The following is a 19267-nucleotide window of genomic DNA, read 5'->3' on the forward strand; positions in this document are numbered from 1 at the left end:
CCCACATGCCCAATGGGACATTCACAGCAGCACCCAGGAAAGCTCTTTAGAATCACCCAACTTTGGCCTTGTGGGCTACGATGGTTGGAAAGAACTTCCTGGGGATTCATCACTTTTGCAGCAGCTTCCAGAATGTCTCTCATACCGACTGCTTTGGGGCTATAGGTTTCCTCCTTTGGCCAAGAAAGATCTTTGGCCAAGGCTTCCTTCTTCATCTTCTCTCTGCTTCCCTTTCCATGGCAAACTTCCATGCTGGTTTTGAATTATTTCATACTTGGGGTACACGGAGTAGTTTCTATTTTCCTGATAGAACCCAGACTGGTACACAGGACTGACAAGATGACTGCTGAAGGTCACCTTCAGTTCCAAGAGTGCAAACACAGCTGGATTTTGGAGGATTACATGACACGTCCAGGGATAAGTTCAATTACAGCTATATTCCAGAAGGTACATAAGCATGACTTTGAGCATCACATGACCAGTTTACCAGACAGCTGCCTGGAGTTAACGTCAAGTTGCCTTTTCTAAGGCAACTGAGAAGATCCTGAGGTATGTTTTATCTGGAGATTGGGGTGTGTGTGTGTGTGTGTGTGTTTGTGTGTTGGGATGGGCGAGGGGTGGACACTCATACATCCAAGCTTCCCAGAGAGAAGAGGGTCCAATTATTCTGCACAGGTGAGCATGTTGCATCACACACGCTTCCTCAGCCTGTCTTACGGGAAGCCACGCCCCTGGCAGAGGCTGCAATGGCTCTTTCAGAACCAACACGTCCACTCAGACCCTCAGCAGGTTCCAAAGGCTGATAAATGCTGTCCTAAAAAAATCGGTAACTGTTAGAAGTTGTAGGGATTCCAATTCTTTTCCTTACTGGGAGAGCAGCCTTATACATGTCACCTCACCACCTTGGGACTTTCTTTCTTTATTCGTAAAACAAGAGGACTGAACAAGATTAGTGATTTTGGATCTGTGAGGTGTGTAGGTAAATTCCAATGTATACCAAGCAGGGATTAAAAATCTCTCACCTGTATGTGCCATTTATAGATTCTGTGGTAATAAAATTTAAAAATAACAAAAAGATTTTTGTAAAGGGAATAATGCAGAATGTATCCCCTTGTATCTGGCTTCTATACCTTAGCATAATTTTTTTTGAGATTCACCCACTGTTTCTTATTTCAGTCATTAGTTGCCTTTTATTGTGGTGTAGTATTCCATTTTATAACGTATCACAGGTTTCCAGTTTGGGGTGGCGATGAATAAAACTGTTATGAAATTTGTCTACAAGTGTTTTTGTGGACATGCTTTCTTATCTCTTAGGTAAATATCTTAAGAGTGGAATTACTGGGTCATATGGTGAATATATATTTACCTTTATAAGAAAGTGCCAAACCGCTTTACAAAGTGGTTGTACCATTTTACATTCTCAAGAGCAATGAATGAGAGTTCCTGTTGCCAACATTTGGTATTTTGCACACCAAAAAGTGCACGCTGTATGATTCCATTTTCAACAGGCAAAATTAATCTCTAGTGACAGAAGTCAGGGCAGTGGCTGCCTGTCTGGGGTGGGGGGTGGCATCTGACTGCAGAGGACACAAGGAATGCTGGCCTGGGTCAGAGTGGTGGTTACTCAGGTGGAGACATTAGTCAAAACTCACTGAACTAAACATTTAAAGCGGGCTCATTTTATCATGTGGAAATGATACCTAAATATAGAGTAGATTTAAAATGATTTCTAAAACCACAACAGAAGCATTCCTGAATTAATAGAAATCCCTAGTCATTATATATTTTCTCGATCAGTGATTTCTAAAAGTGCATCTCACCTTTGGAGATATCTGTACTTTTCCAGACATGATCAAGCTGTCCTGTAACTTGGAAAGGTTGAGCCTGGGCTCGATGACTTCTGAAGTTCTTCGAGCTCCTGGACCACACACTGCCTGGCAGACTGTTCTAAGATGCTGTCATTAAATTGCCTAGATCTCTCTTCTTTACCCTGATCCTCCCTGAGGTCAATCAGCTCCCCGGCTCTGGCTGGCAATGCTGTGTCATCACCATGAAACCTGTACAGTGTGACCCTGAGCTGCTTTTCTTAGCACCGCCCTCCCCAGCAGTTCTAACAGATGGGTCTATTTCTGGAGCAGCAGTTCTTCTCACAGAAGGCACTTCTCTGCTCAAAATTAGTGGGTTAGGAATTAAGTCCGTGCAGAGACTGGCAACAGGCGTATTCGTGAGGGCCTTGAGGGTCTGTTTTCTTTCCGGAGCAGTCATTCACCATTTAAAGCGATTCACTGCTTTCTGATTCTGAAAGATTGAACACGTAGAATGGAGCAAACGATCAATTCTACTGTTTACTGTTTACTACTGTACAACTATGACCGAAGCAGCTTATGTGAACTGAGCTGTTTTTTCTCTGACTTGAGATTCTCTCTAGTCCACAGGTAAAGTGGTTCATGGTCAAGACACCTGTGAAATAAATGAAAATAATGAAGGCTGGAATTTCATGATTGCCTTTGATTTGTGCTGATGTTCTGAAATGCAGAGTCTTGAGTCAGATTTCCTCGCAGGGCCCTGATTTCTGACACCGTCATTGCTTCCTTCACCCCTCACCTGACGTACGTAGTCTGGCCTCTTCCATTAACCCTAAATAAGCCCAAGGTGGCTGAGGTGGCCGAGGGGCTGCAGTGGCCCTGACCTGGTCAGGATGGGTCAGGATGGAGGATGGAGGCAGGCAGCCTTCTCTCTCCACACCCACGGTTCTCAAATTCCATTCGGTCTGTTGTCAAATGGGTAAAAAGGAAAGCGAAATATTAGCAGCCAGCATTTACTGCTCACATAATCCTCACAACAACTTGATCAATATGGTGCTATCATTCTCCATATTGTACAGATGAGGAAACGGAGGCTTAGAGAGATCAAGTGATTTGCTAAGGGCACAGGAGCTATCAGCCCCTCTGGAGTTTCTAGAGGTCGTCAGGAATGGTGGTTAACTCTTGGCCTTCCAGAGAATTGTTTTCTCCCAGACGCCTGGAGCGGCTGTATTTAGGGCCATTGCACCACCTTGTGGTTATGATGGGAACTGCACCTTCCCCGTAGTCCCAGAATCCTGGTTCTTACTACCAAGCTTTTCTCCGAGCAGCCTCGAAGTACAGTCAGTCTGAAATTCCAGAGGAAAAAATCTTCTAGAACGGGGCTTGACGCAGTTGACTGGCCGATCTCCAGAGCCGGGAGAAAGAAGCCTTTCATTTCCCTTCCTCGCACCCCACGTACCTTGGCTGAAGGGCCTGTTAAGAGCGATGGGCGTTTCCTGCGGGAAGTCGCGCCCCCATCAGACAGCCTGGAGTTCCTCTCTCTGTCTTCAATTTCTTTGCAAACCCTTTGCACCCCGCTCCCGCCCTGCCATGTGATGTTGGCTGTAGCTGGGTCTGTTTTCTTTCCATGTTGTTTTCTTCTGGGCGGCAGAGGGAAATGTGGATTCCTTCAATTAATTTGCCTCAAGAGTTTCATCTTTGCTCTTTCAGCGAAACTGGTCTTATTTCTAACACATTATAAACTACAGGATTTTGGGCAATTCACATAACCTCAGTGAGACTCTCTTCTGCACAATAGGGATAGGACTAGGCCAAGGATTTTTGTGATGATTCAATGACATGCTGCATTTAAAAGCATTTTGTAAACTGTAACAAAACATGCAAATGTAGTTACTGTCAGCAATTGTTTCTTGCTTACTACTGAGAGTAGGCGATAACGCCTTGTCTAGGCATGAATCTCTCTTCCTCTTTACACAAGTGGAACAGGGATCACGTACGAGGTGACAGTGAGGAAAAGCGATAAGGAGTTTCCATAATGAGGAGGACGATCAGGGTCATTGCTTCATAATCAGTATAGGGTATGCCTCCTGCCCCTTTGTTTTGGGGTCCTAAAATGTCCATTACAAAGTTGCTACATTCCAGTACATGGGGTTTTGGGGCTTGTAAGCCCTTTCTACTTATGGCTGGTCACACTTAATCTACATGATTGTCTCAAGAGAGGTTTGATAATGCCTGTTTGCCTGTTTGACAGATTAAGAAGCTGATGATCAGAGGGATGAAGTGTTTTCCTTAAGTTCTCAGGGTAGCAAAGTTGAGTTGAGAATGTGGATCTTTTGATTTCCGATCAGGGCTCCTTCATTTACCACTTACCATGTTCCCTCTTTATAATAAGGAACAGGGGCTTTCAAACTTTTTTGACCAGGAGCCACAGTAAGAGATACATTTTATACAGTAGACATGTAAGTGTACAACTGAAACCAAAGCATCAAGAAACAGTACTTATCCTGATTATGTACATTGCACCCTATTCTGTCCTATTCATTAATGTGCTGTTCACAGCTCATTAAACCGATTCACAACCCACTAGTGGATTGAGACCTGCAGTTTGGAAAATACTGATCTAGAAGTTTCTCAAACAATCCCCACAGGATACGTGACCATCACAACTGCCCGTGGTCTCAAATGGATATTATGAATCTGAGGGAATGAAGAGGAAAATAAAATGAATTCAGAAAGTTTCACCAACTAGAACATATTGCCTAATGGATTAGACAATTAACTCTCAGAAATCTTTTGAAATACGATTTTTAAAACTCTAAAATAGCTGCATTACAGTTACTGTGTTTCTACCACATCGTGAGCACAGCATTTATCACTCATAATTATTACTGCCTCTTTACACATCAGTGCCCACCCACCCAACTTTCAACCTTGAAGGAAGGGGCTACGCCTTAATCTCAGGGCATTGAACACTGTGCTTGCTGGGTGCTCAATAAATATTGGTTCACTTAATACATTAAAAAAAATGAATTGCAACCATCCTACTTTCCTGTTACTCTCACTATTCAAAGTACCATTAAGTTCAAAAGGCAACGACTAAAGCGGCGGGGGGGGGGGGGGGGACGGGACAGGTGTGATGAATTGGGCGATTGGGATTGACATGTATACACTGCTGTGTATAAAATTGATGACTAATAAGAACCTGCTGTATAAAAAAAAAGAAAGGCAACAACTTGGTCTATGTAAAATGCTCTCGTTAAAAATTAGGGACTACGAGGGGCTTCCCTGGTGGCGCAGTGGTTAAGAATCCACCTGCCAATATAGGGGACACGGGTTCGAGCCCTGGTCCGGGAAGATCCCACATGCCACGGAGCACCTAAGCCCAAGCGCCGCAACTACAGAGCCTGCGCTCTAGAGCCCGCGTGCCTAGAGCCTGAGCTCCGCAACAAGAGAAGCCACTGCAGTGAGAAGCCCGCGCACTGCAATGAAAAGTAGCCCCCGCTCGCCGCAACTAGAGAAAGCCCGCATGCAGCAACGAAGACCCAAGGCAGCCAAAAATAAAAAATAAATAAAAAAAAAAAATTAGGGACTACGAGCTTCATCCTGTTGGTATTACCTGGGGGGAAATCCAGAGGGAGGTCATAAAGAAAGAAGGAGGAACTTGGTTTTCACTCGTTCCTGCATCCCTACTATCCCAACTCCTGCAGAGTGGGTCTGTGCCCTTCAAATAAATGCCACTAGGTAATGATTTTTTTTTTCTTTTCCCTTGATGACTTGACTATCCCCTAATTGAGTTGAAGCCTATAGACCTTACATACGAGTCTGACTAATGCAACCTAACTGCGATGCAAGAGTATGAATTTTGGGGCTTCCCTGGTGGCGCAGTGGTTGAGAATCTGCCTGCCAATGCAGGGAACACGGGTTCGAGCCCTGGTCTGGGAAGATCCCACATGCCGCGGAGCAACTAGGCCCGTGAGCCACAATTACTGAGCCTGCGCGTCTGGAGCCTGTGCTCCGCAACAAGAGAGGCCACGATAGTGAGAGGCCCGTGCACCGCGATGAAGAGTGGCCCCCGCTTGCCACAACTAGAGAAAGCCCTCACACAGAAACGAAGGCCCAACACAGCCATAAATAAATAAATTATAAAAAAATGAGTATGAATTTTGGCTCGTGGCTAGAGTAGAAAGGAAAGGCTGTGATGGGCCTTCAGCAGCGCACCTTACAAGCATTGGGGGTTCCCTGTGCTGTGAGCCCTTGCCACAAGGCTGGGCCACGCTTGATGAGAGCCAAGGCCACACACTCTGAAGGCCCCAGAGAGAAAGTCTGTGCAGCCTGAAGCAACAGAACAAGACTCCAGGTCCACGCAGCCATCTTGCCTATGGGTGCCCACTGATAAAAGTGCCAGCCTCTCTCCCCGTCTAGTCAAGAGAAGATGCAGTGTCTCTGGGGACCCACGGGATGCCGGAACAACTCCAGGCCCCCTGCCCAATGGACTGGAGTGTGAAACTGCAACTCTTCATGCCACTGCCTCCGGGAAGGATAGCAGACTACATTAATGCCCTGTTCTCTGGGCAGAGAGAGTGCGTATACCACCGCCCCTGCTACACATGCTGCGTGATGCTAAGAGAGACGCAGGGAGGGATGGTGTTGGATCAGTGCCATCTCTTTGTTATTCTCTTTGAAATGAACTGGGGGAAAAAAAAGGTTGCACTGCAGTCCTCAGGGTTTTCTTTGGATTTTTGTTTGTGAATAGTCATTAATAATGAAGCTGCCAATTGCAAATTAAAAGACTGATATATAATAACAGTTTCATATTTACATGGAGATTTAAAAAATAATGTTAAAATGTTTTCTAGATAGAGCAGTAGGATTTCTTTATTCAATGAAACAGAAATGCTTTTTAAAATCGTGAGTGAACATAATGATTTAAATGTATGTGAAGAGAATGAAAAGAATATGAGTTTTCGCTTCAGGCAGACCTGGTTTGAATGGCGGCTCTGGCCCTTCCTAACCTGCAGGACAGGAGAGAGTTATATGTATAATCTCCCTGGTCCTCAATCTCCTCCTATCAAGATGGGAAAATTATACTTACCGTACAGGACTGCTGTGAGGACTAAATAAAAGTGTAATCAATTAATTTATTAAATCAATTAATTAGACCTCCTTTTTCACTTCTAATTTAATAAATGTATAATTTGGGGTATATTACTTATATACTACATACGTTTATATGTTAGCTTTCATGTATATTTCACACCTGGTTTTATAAAAATAAGATGCAAAATATTCTTTCCAACAACGCTTCAGGGCTCAGTGAAGCAGAAAAGAGAAAAACATATTACTTTTATTTTACAGATGAAGTTAAGTACCAGGAAGAGAGTGAGTTAATTACCAAACCAAGCCTGAAGTCCAATTTTCTGACTTCCAAATACTGGTAAGTCCCAGGTTATCTGACGTTAACTCTTAACCAGTGCAGCAACTTACAACCAGGGGAGGGGATGGGGATGGGATGGGGGGAATGCGTCCTTGGAAGAAACATATTAATGTTTTAGTCGTTTCTATTTGTCTTTAGCCACGACCCTTAATTTATTTTGAAACTTCAAAGAGCCGTGGGTTGGAGAAGTACCAGAATCACCACCCCAGGATCAAACCCGCCCTTAGAAGGCGGAGGGAAAGCACCGTCCCGCAACTGAAACCCGAAACCAACCTTTCGTTTCCTGGGAATGGGCTCGTCAAAGAGAAGGTTGCTGGCCTCCGCCTCGTCGATGCCATCGTCCGGGGGCGCGGGGCTGCGGAAGGGCTTGAAGCTGTCGGCGGACAGCGGCGGCGACGGCGTGGACGGGTTGGACTGATCGCTGGGGGCGCTCCAGCTCCAGTAGCCGCTGCTGCTAGTGCTGGAAGGCACGCCGCCTCCCTCCTTCCACGATCCGCTCAGGCCCTCTGTCCGTTCACACAAGCACAGCGTCAGTACCCAGTCCCGGACCCCGGGGAGCTCAGGCATGGGTCAGAGGGGAAACGGGGGCCCGGATTCCATGCCGGTGAAGGCACCTGCACCCCACTTGGCAATTTGCAACAGCTGCGCATGTACGTTTTACTCTATTTATACTTCCAAAAAAAAAAAAAAAAAAGCCGCGTTATAGTTTATAAACATTTATTTTAGCCACACGATAACAGGTTTCTCTAAGAGTTTTCTGATTGGTGTTGCTTTGTGCAACACTAGTTCTTTCGGATGAGAGTGGAGATTACATAAAAACGAGGGAAAAAAAGATGTTCTGGTTCCCTAAGTTTGGGAAGACCGGCGTTTATGGACTGTATCCCTAAGGGAGAAGTCGCTTGCGGTATTTCCCCACACCCCACACCTCTGCATTTTAACACTTTAAAAGGAATTTCTTACAGGACTGTGATTCTTGGGATACATTTATAGAAAGAGTTAGTCTAAGATTTAAGAACCTAAGAGAACGAATTTCTGATTAGTTACCTAAAGCCATTTACCATCCTGCTTTTTATAAGAAATAATCGTGCCTTACATTTGGTGTGTGTTTTACATCTCACAAAGCTTATTCACACAATCTCATGCATTCTCACAATATCTTTCAGGGTAAGGATTATCATGCCCCTTTTACAGACAAGGACCCTGAGTCCCAGGAATTGAAGTGATTTGCCATTTCACCATGATTAGTACATAACTTGGACGGGCCAGGGCCCCAAACCCTGGTATACCAGTTGGCCTTCTTTCTCCTTCAGGACATGCAGGCCCTGTGTTGTGAGCGTCCTCCCTTCTCTCTGGCAAAGCTGAGATCGTAAAAGAAGTTATTGGTAATAATTACTGATAAGATTGGTGTTGAATTTTACCTTTCCACTTGTGGGGGAAAACATGATGAAATGCTTGCTAATATAGAGAGATCTTTGCCCAGTTTGAATGTCTTCAGGGGGCTCTTTTAATCACAGAAGATTTGCTTTACTTTTCAAAATGCCCAATCTTAATTAGCATTTGTATAAATTAGACTTTCTTTTTGGATAATTTCTTCTCCATATTAATGCACATTTTGAATATATTAAAACTATATTTTAACTATAAGGAGGAAAAAATCCCCAAATGACTCATTAAAAAAATGCTGTTAACATCTGTGTAATTAGTAATGAAGTGAAGACAAATAGCAGACTAGCATTCATGGAAAAATTTCTCAACTACCTTCACCTAATTATAGGCTTCCAGAATATTCCACAACTATGTCAAGCAAACAGTTCAGTTAGATGAATGAAGTTTTAAGTTGAATAGCAGAAGTTAAGTTGACCATCTCATTAAAGCCAGGCTCTAACAGAATTACATGGTCATTTATGCAGGCTCACACCTTGACAGCAGCAACAAAACCAAATCAGCATCTCAGTCCCTGTAGTCTACACAGAGACTGATATACTCCCTGGACCCGAGTTGCCTCTAATAAATAAGAAAGCTCCATTCAATACAACATGACTTCAAGAGGAGCCCAGTGTAAGGCCTTAGGTAATACTACCTGGTGTGACAAACTCACGTGGCAAGCCCAGGAGGCTTATAAATATATCACAGCATGCACTTGTAAATAAAACAAGTTCATAGTGCAAGATCTGTAATCATGTTAAGTATGAGGAACTGAAATTATTTTGAGAACCAACAATTGTTACAGTGTGGTTACACTGCTTCATGCCAATGCCAAAAGTTAATTTGTTTGTTTACCTGTGAATGACATTTCCTTTAGAAACACTATTTAGGGACCTCCCTGGTGGTCCAGTGGTTAAGAATCGGCCTTCCAATGCAAGGGACTCGGGGGTTCAATCCCTGGTTGGGGAACTAAGATCCCACATGCCGTGGGGCAACTAGCCCACGCGCTGCAACTACTGAGCCCATGTGCTCTGGAGCCCACGCACCACAACTAGAGAGCCTGCGTGCCACAACTACTGCGCCCATGCACTGCAAAGAAATATCCCGCATGCTGAACTGAAGATCACAAGTGTCACAACTAAGACCTGACGCAGCCAAATAAATATTTAAAAAACAAACACTGTTTAATCAGAAGGACAATGGAATCTAGAAATATATTTTTCAGAAATTTTTTCAGAAAAAAGTCAGAACCAATTCATAATATTTTTTAGAGAGCAGTGTCTCCTTATCTTAAACATGTGTTAGCTAAAAATGCAGACAGGCGTTTTGCTGAATCTCACCCTCTTTGCCGACCCACATCCTAACAAAATGATCCTTTTCCAGCACAGTAAAGGATCACAACAGTTTCCCAAAATTCACTGATATACAATCATTCTGGAGATAATTTTTATTTCTTTTTTTTTTTTTTTTTAATGATTCTGAATCATGTTTAAAATGCCAGGGCTCGGGGGAGGGGATATGGGTGAAGGTGATCAAATGGTACAGACGTCATTATAAGTTATGAATAAATTCTGAAGATCTAATGTACAGCATGGTGACTATAGTTAACAATACTGTAGTGTATATTTGAACGTGGCTAAGAGAGTAGATTTTTTTTTTTTTTTTTTGTATTTTCTTTTTTTTTTTTTTTCACACACACACACTGTATTTTATTTTTACAAGGGATAAATAGACAGACACCAAGTATTGTACATGGATGACCACAACAAAAGCAACAATGATTGCAATTACCAAACATGAAACACACTCATACTATGTCATAATATTGACATTCAGTCCAGTAATCCTCCACTGTAACAGCTCCTTTACTTTGCAGTGAAAATTGATTTGTATATTCTTTGCCTCTGAGTCCTTGTGGGATTTTTTTTTTTTAAATTCAGACAGAAAGTCACAAAAATTATACTCATCCTCATCAGTTCACTCAGTCCCATGTAATTAATTTTTTTTTTTCATCTTGATCTTTTGTTAGCACTTTTATGCTTTCCCTTTTTAAGAATTTCCTCCCCTTTGCAGAATAAATGAGAGATATCAGAAATTTGGGATTACTATTTGGATAGTTATTTTTTAAGTCATAATGAACACTTTCTTTATAACTATGCTAAGAAAAGTTTGTATTGAAGAAGCAAAAGGTTTATTTTGATTCTAACATTTCAATACAAAGGAATATTAAAAATGTTCTCAAATTAAAAATATTCAATGGTAAAAAGAACGATTACATCAAAATTACTGTTTTCCCCTGAGGATTCCGTGACATTCTGTAATTCCTTTTTCCTAGAATAGGTTTTGGGGATGACTTCAGTTTTGCTTTTCCTATCATCTTTCTTTAGCAGCTTTGCCAAGCTGAGAGGGACATCAGGGGAAATCATGCTCATCTCAAGAGCACGGTGTCTACTCTGTGTGAAGAGGTGACATCACCCCAGCTTGCGGTGAATCATGACGGTGGGCACTCCTGATTTCTGGTATTGATCTGAATTCCCAGTATCTTGACCATTCTTCCCACTTACAAATGGATTGGAGTAAGTTTTGGTGAGGATTCAGTGGATGTTCCACAAATTTATTTTAACACCTCCTGCTTACAACCAGATTATGGGTAAACCCTAGCTCTAGCTCATTATTGACTAGGCTGGCTTTTGGGAGAAGGTTTTCCCTGGCTGTTAAGTTCCATCCAGCGGTCTCAGTGCAGTACATTCACTGAAGTGCAATATGGTTTCTGCTCCATGGGCCATCCACTGTGAATGCTCTTGCCAAAGCCACCAAATTCTTCATGAGGCAGAATTGAGTCCTTTTCATGCTTGACCTTCTGAAGCATCAGATGTCGCTCCCTGAAACAAGCTTTTTCCTTGACTTTCATGAAGTCACACTCTCCTAATCTCTGCTTCTCCAGTTACCCCTCCCTCCGCCTCTTCCTGGGTTCTTTTCCTTCCATGATGAGAAGGCTCACAACTTCCCTCTTAGCCACCTTCTCTTCGCCCTCCACTTCTCTACAACGCTCTCAGGGTCATTTCATCTATGCTCATGGCTTCAAAATGTTGCCTTCCAATTCCACATCAGCCCAGACCTCTCCCCCAGGCTGCACCCAGATCCCCATCAGATGCTGCCTCTTGGATGATCCTCAGGTACTCCCCACTAAACGTGTTTCAAGCTGGGACCTATCATCTTCTTCAGCAACCCCACTTCTTGCTCCAAACATTCACTAATAGATGTCTTCCTCTGCCTTTGTTCCCCATCTCAGGGAATGGGCTTCCTTGCTGAAGCACAGCAACTTCACAGAAGTCACCCTTATCACTCCCCCTCCTTCATCCTCTATGTCCGTCACCAACTCCTGTTGATTCTGCCTTTTTCACATTTCTCAGTTAGGCCCTATATGCATCCACACTGTGACCACCAAGATTCAGGACACCCACATGTGTTTTTTTGGTTTATTTTTTGTTTGGCCTGTAAATCCAATTATAACTTTCCAGTGCCTAAATCATTTAATAGCTCTCCTATAGCCTCAGATTAATGTCCAAACTCATAACCAGGCATACATGGCCCCCTGATTTCCTGCCAGGCTCTCCAACTTCATCTCCTACTGCCCTCCTGATTTATCATATTGAATCACACAAGTCAATCTTATATCATGACTAAGAAGATCTGGAATCAGGAAGATAGAATAGAATTTCAGCTCTGCTCTTTACAAGTTAATTAATCCCCAAGTGCCTCAGTTCACTCATCTGTAAAACAGTGATAACATCTCATAGAATTGTTGTGAGAATTACATGAGATAAAGCAAGCTTAGCACTTGGCACATAGTAAGTGCTCAATAAATGCTAGCCATTAATACAGCTGTGATAGTCTTCCCCCCCCCACCACAAAGAGACTGTACACTACCTGAGAGTATGGACACTGTTTCAGTGATGTATTCAAATCATCTATTATGGTACCTAATAAATATATACTGAATGAAAGAAAAGATTAAGAAGCCTAGAATAATTCTTTTTCAAAATATTTAATCTTCAGAGCTCTTTGATCCAACTCCCTCTCCAACCAAACAGAAAAAAAAAGCTGGGGAAGTAACTTCATTAGACCAATCTCCATTTACCTGGAGAAAAAAGGAACACAAGTTCTCAAAGACGTGTTCTGGAAAGGTGATGGGGATCAATAAATGTGTAGTGAAAGGATGGAGGTATGAACGAGATGCAGTGGGGTCTTTGGGATGATGAGGAGGAGGCTGATAGCTCTGGGGTCCACTTCTTCCACGTTTCTCCTCACTTCCTGCTGATGGGTGAGCGTTAATTGTTCAGTGTGTGTGGCAGGAATGAGACCCCTCAAAGAGAAGCTCTGCTCTCGGTGTCAGAGGGTCCTCCCTGTGCCCCGTACCCGAACCTCACCGTTCTGCCGCACAGGAGGGCTCCGAACCAAAGGGCTGGTGGACAAGCTAGTCAGTACCATCGCTGCTGTCACCTTGTCCATGTCCAGTTCCTCTGAGGATTTCCTGGAAAACAGGAGGGGCATTGTTAACCGTGCTCATTCTGCACCTACCATGCCAAGGACCACATGCTACCACACACATTTACTCCTTTAGCTTGTCGCAATGAAAACCCAGTGTTTTGTTAGTTTTACTGTACAGGTAAGGAAGCCGAAGTCCAGAAGTCAAAATCATATAGTATTAGGGGACTTCCGTGGCGGTCCCGTGGTTAAGACTCTGCGCTTCCACCGCAAGGGGGCGCAGGTGCAATCCCTGGTCAGGGAACTAAGATCCCACATGCTGCGCAGCGTGGCAAAAAAAATTATTAAATTTTAAAAATCTGATTTATTAAAAAAATCCTACAGTATTAGGAAGTGATGGTTTCATTCACTGGTCATTCATCTAACAGGTGCTTACTGAAAGTACAGTACTGGGCTAGGCACTTCTAGGCATAGGGCATGCATGGTAAACAACACACGAGGCTGGTGGGAAGAGACACAACGATCAGTAAACAACCAAAAAGGAACAGAATAATTTCTGATAGTGACAAGTGCTACGTAGGGCACCGACAGTTTGACATGACGATGGCTGTGGGCAGCTGCACTTATTGGGGTCAGGAAAGGTTCTCCGAGAAGGTGATGTCTGAGGTGAATGAAGTGTGAAGGAGGAGGGGAAGGGGAAATGGACCTCAAGCAGCAGAGACGGCTGTGTGAAGGCGAGGCAGCGGGAATCAGCACCGGATATTTCAAGAGAGACCCACTGGCGTGAGAAGGGGAGAGTGGTGCCAAGCTGGTCTTGCGGGGTCGTGTGGCCATGGAAGGTGTTTCGGCTTTATTCCAGGTGCAACAGGAAGTCCCTAGAAGGCTTGAAACAGGTCTAGTGACATAAAATGATTAATATTTTTAAGTTCATGACCCGAGCTGCTATATGGAGAATGGATTTTAGGGAAGGCAGAATAGAAGCAGGGAGGCCAGTTAGGACATGATTGCTAGGAGTCCAGACAAGAGGAAACAGTGGCATGGACCAGGTTGGGGGCAGCAGCAGGTGGTCTGGCAGGACTGGCTGCTGTACTTGGTGTGCGGGGTGAGCAGAAGGGCAGGCGCCCAGGTGTTTGGCTTGAGCATTAACTAGAGCCATTTACCGAGATGGAGAGAGTGGAGGAGAACGCAGTTAGGGGTGTATAAACTCCAGTGCTCTGCTATACAACACTCTACTAAAGGAAGGCTAGGCCAGGGGTTAGTTACCATGTGGTTAAAGTGAAGAGCCACTGAAATGAAGAAGTTACTCTGGTTCATTAATCTTGGCCAGTTAACCCCGAATAAAGGTTCATCAGATAATGATCACCGTGAACCGGAGCCAGCTCGATTTCAATAAAGAAGTTAATATCGAGAGGCAAAAATGTATGCAGTACCTTGACATCAGATAAATTGTACCATCTCCTGAGAGATGAACATTTCGAATAAGGGAACAGTTGAAGAAGCACCAGAGGATTAATGAGGCATATCGACAAAGGAATTGACACTTTGACAAATGTGGCTTTCATTCACAGGTGTGCTGTACAATTTGTAAAAGCAATGAACCCTTAGAGAAACTTTATGGCATTGCTTCACAACAACAATGGGAAAAGAGATTCCTGAATTGGAGAAAAATCAAATGGTTCCCAGTTTAGGTGGGTTGGATTAATTTCAACATGGAGTTACAAAAATGATTACAATTTGGCTCTCTGATGTTCACCATGGTGCTGAACTACTAAGCAAAGCATACTCTTTCAATCTAAGGTACCAAAGATGGGAATCTTTGAAATTTTCTTCTATAGTTCTTCTCAAACTACCTTATGCTCTCTCTTGGCCAATTGATCCATCAAAAGACAAATTACTTGTTTCAGAGAAAAATACTTCTAGAAAGCGAGCTTGAGAGCACACAATGAAATTCATTGCACAGAAGTTTTCAAGACAATTTCGTACACTTAGGGAAGAAACTACTCACTCATTTGGCATACCATTAAAAGATTTTACAGCATTCACAATTTATAAGATCCTTGTACTTGGGAGTAAAAGTGATGTCATTTCCCCCCCACCCCAGAAATGAGGGCTCCTGAAACAGCACCAGGGAAAGAACGTAAAGCATCGTAAGGTAACTTTGAGTGTTTTATGCCTCAACCTTCCCATGTAGTCATGGTCACAGGGGGACTGAGTTACTTGGGGGCCCTGAAGGAGAAAGGCTTGCTACAGAGACTGTTCTGTAGATGGTGGGGCTCCTCTGACCGGCTGCCGGCCCAGAGCCCAGCTGTCAGGATCACTCCAGGCCGGCGGGGGGCGCACCTGAACAGGCTGCGCTGCCATCTCTTCAAAGACTGAATTACAGGAGCTGCTGACTTCTCTTTCCCACTGTCAGTCTTCTCCTTCTCTTTTGTTAACAAAAGGTGTAAGAACCTGGAAAAGAGGCCCATGAGCCTGGCACAGGGAAATGGCATCACTTTGTAGGGAGAAGGTCCCCTTGACACCTGCCCCGATCCCTAATGGGACCTGCTATACAGTCATGGTTTTCCCCTCTTGGTTTCAGGGACCTTCATTTTTCCTTCCTCAATCTGCTCTGTAGCTTTTTTGATTTTTCCCATCTAACACGCACATTTTGTTTTAGAGGTCTCACTGATAATTAACTCAAAAGCTGATTTGTGTGTTCTTTAAATATGGAGATCAATAGAGCATGTATCATTACAAAATACACATTTTTATTTCGCATTTCCAAAAGCTGACGTTTCAAGATAATTATTGCCTGTCATAGAGCAGATTTCTGATGAAGAGTAAAAAGGGGAATAAACATTAGTATAATCAGAGTGTTTCTGAATTTGGATTACCTTTAAGTTTCCCATTGGCATTGGAGTTTACTAACAACAACAAATCGAAGGAATACATTGCTAATGATTCAATTAATCTGTATTTCTCAGGAAGTATTTTTATCATGCTACATGAAATATTACCGGATGATATGGCCTTGTGCTGAGTTGTGTTTTTGTTTTTATCTTTAATTTCTTTTGGTACAGTACTATCTAATTACTGATTCATTGGTGCTGTAAATTCAAATCCTTATAATTAAACACAAATAGATGATATACAAAGTAGAATCTGTTACACTTTGAGAGAATCGCTACAAAGGCCTTCTGGTAGATTTAGAGTTGTTGAGGCTGGAAAAAAAACCACTGGAGGTGATATTACATATTCTCTCCTAATCTGAAATTGAATTTGAATCTACTGTTGAAAACCTTACTAATCATATGTTTACAAAAGGTTGAGACCTTTTTCAATTAATCTTTTCTCTCAGACTTAGTTGAGTATTATGGGACTTAATAACATTTAGAATTATTTTTAAAAAATAGTAATATTCACTGTTACTCTATATGTGATTTGTCCCTCAGGTTGACCTGGCTTCGATGGATGAATAGGATTTCAAGAAGGGAGAATCACATTTCAGGCAAGGAATTAGGCAAGTCCTTGTCTTGTAATCCACTTAGGAGTCCTATTTGAAGGATGGGAGATGAGGACACAGAGCCTGGGCCAGTTCATGGGGCCTCATGTGCCAAGCTAAGTGGTTTGTCGTATTCTTGTAAGCAGAGGGAAGCCATTGAACCTTCAGGAACCTGGGGGAGAGATAGATGATCAATCTGTATTTTAGAAAAGGGTCAAACTGGAAAATGTAATAGAAAGGGAAGAAGCTAAAGGTAGGCTGTTTAACTATTTTTAGTTAAACCGTAATTCAAACCCAAAGTAATAGACTAAGAGACATCTGTTGCTCGATGAACTGATAGCATTTAGTCTTTGAGGACAGACTCCCTACATATCTGCTAAGGAGGTGTCCTGGGCCTCTCTGGGAGAGGCGGTAAAGGTAATGGTGAAGAGCACAGACTTTGGAATGAGTTAGATCATGTGGCTTCAAATCCACTCTGCCATTACTAGCTGTGTGACCTTGGGTAAATTACTTAACATCTCAGAGTCTCTGTTTCTTTATTAGAAAGAGGAAGATAAAAATAGATCTGTTGAGAAGGTTAAATGAGAAAACGTATGCAAGCACAAGCACACAGCCTCACTACAGTAAGGGTTCCATGGATGTTAGCTATTATTAACCTTCAAGTTCATGAACACGCCCATAGCACATAACCCCACAGGAAAGAGGAAAGTATTAGGTTATTTCACTTGCTCTTCTTATTCAGCACCAGCACTAGCGGTTGTTACTTTTCTTTTCTTGCGGGGGTAGGGTGGGGTGGCTTGTGGTGGTGGTGTTATTTTTCATAAAGACACAAACTTCACAAGAGTAAGAGGTGGCAACTGGCACGGGGAGGAGCAGCTGCTGGGTCCCTTGCTAGAGCTTCACGTTGGTGCCTTGGCAAGGATACAGCTCATGACGTCATGGCTCTTGAGGACGGTCCACAAGTTGCCAAAGCCTTGAGTGCCCATTTGGATTTAATTCTGAAAAACTTTCTACTTTCAACACTCACTCCTGCAGTAGTAGCTGTGTGCTCAGAGCTCCTTTAGTTCCTGGAAATACAGTCTCAAGAAAACTCGGCAGAGTCTCTGCCCTCCGGAGCTCTAGTCTGTTGGAGAACCGGACTTTCATGGGATACACACAAATAAATGTAAACTTACAGACGTGACAAATGTCAGGAAGGAGTGGATGGATTCGGTGCTCCTGGCTAAGGGGAGAACTCCCGGCTCAGGGGGACTGCAAGGGGCACTGGTGTCGCCTCGCTGAGGCCGTGGACGAGCCCCGGGCTGGGCAGTGCGAGAGTGCAGGCCAGGCTGCCATCAAAGGAATGACAAGGCCGAGCGGGGTGTGCCTTGCACAGGTGGGGCCTGTGAAGTTCTGTAAGGCCCTTATCTTAAAGGCCCTGGGAAGCACTAAATTGTTTCAAGTGGGGTGGGGTTGGGAGAGGTCAGGTCAGCTTGGGGTGATGCTATCAGATTTGCTTTTCAAAAAGCTCAGTCTGGCTGCCATGTGGAAAATGAGCTTCTGGGGTTTGACAACCGATCTTTTATCGGAAGAATTGATTGCCTGGTGACCGTGGCAGCAGGTTGCAGAATGACATCACCTGTCACATGAAGAGGCAGTTGGGGGGCTGTGCAGCATCAGGGGACACGGGCCCAGGCCCGGGGTCTCCCGCATGGGAGGGCGCTGCCGGTCTGGCCCCGAGCGCTCGGCCGTGGCCTGCGCTGAGAAGCCCGGCTATTGTTCACGCCACAAGAAGCGTTTTTCTTCTTTTGATAACACTTCATGCCTGATTGCCATCTGCTCGCAGGGTGCATACAAACACGGTCTCCCCTGGCTAACCCACCAGCTAAGAGAGAAGTGTTTTACACCCGAGAGAGCCATAAAAGACATTTATCTGCAATTAAAGCGTGGTAGTAGTAAACGGAAATAAAAATGAAGAATACGTCTCTTAGATTAGCACCGATCCATTTCCTTAGCAACTACCAAAATCTGCTGTCTGGACCGAGTTCAATTACTTTTAAAACTTGTGGTAATCTTCGAACAAGGAATAAAGTCTGAAAATAAAGTCTCTTTCCCTAGAAAGGCCACAGTGACATCCCCAAACTTGGAATTCTGGGAAAGCTTTTCCTGAGAGTTTGGAAAACTGGATTCAGTAACTGTTAAACGTGATTAAGCACGGAAACTTCATTTTCTTTCTAAAGGGATCTTGTAGCAAAAGTGGTCAGTGTTAACTCCTCCAACTTTATTTCAGCTGTCGTTTCCTTTAAGACTATAGGGAAGATTAGAGAAGCTGCCTTCAGTGCACTAAAGCGTCCAGTGGCCTTGATTAAACAAGACGGGAAAGTTAGAGCAAACACGTCATAATAGGTAAGGCAACATAGGCCAGTACTTCTGAAACGACCTGTGGGGAAGGATCATTTTTAAGAAATTTCTAATCTGTCATGGATCAATACTTTTGTAAAATACAAGGGAAAAAACGGGCCATGGAAGATGTGGCCATGTTAAATTTCTATGTACATTTCCAAACTGCTGCTCCCTCTCAATTTCTGTACCCAGCTCACTGCAGGCTGGTAACGGAGTGCAGACCGGCACTGGTCCACGGACTGCACGTTG

At 43.6% G+C, this 19267-nt stretch overlaps 1 protein-coding gene across 2 annotated transcripts in view; it reads right to left on the reverse strand.

Annotated features, from left to right (window-relative positions):
* ZNF704 (zinc finger protein 704) overlaps positions 1-19267 on the reverse strand; it is a 226042-nt gene that overhangs the window by 23900 nt on the left and 182875 nt on the right. For both annotated transcript variants that reach the window (XM_068525662.1, XM_068525661.1), the window contains exons 3-4: positions 13095-13198; positions 7513-7745 (exon numbers count right to left, since the gene is read on the reverse strand). In XM_068525662.1, the coding sequence (XP_068381763.1) occupies positions 7513-7745; positions 13095-13198 (337 nt within the window). The remainder of the gene's footprint in view (positions 1-7512; positions 7746-13094; positions 13199-19267) is intronic.

Source organism: Eschrichtius robustus, chromosome 17 (assembly GCF_028021215.1).
Source record: "Eschrichtius robustus isolate mEscRob2 chromosome 17, mEscRob2.pri, whole genome shotgun sequence".
Taxonomy (NCBI): Eukaryota; Metazoa; Chordata; class Mammalia; order Artiodactyla; family Eschrichtiidae; genus Eschrichtius; species Eschrichtius robustus.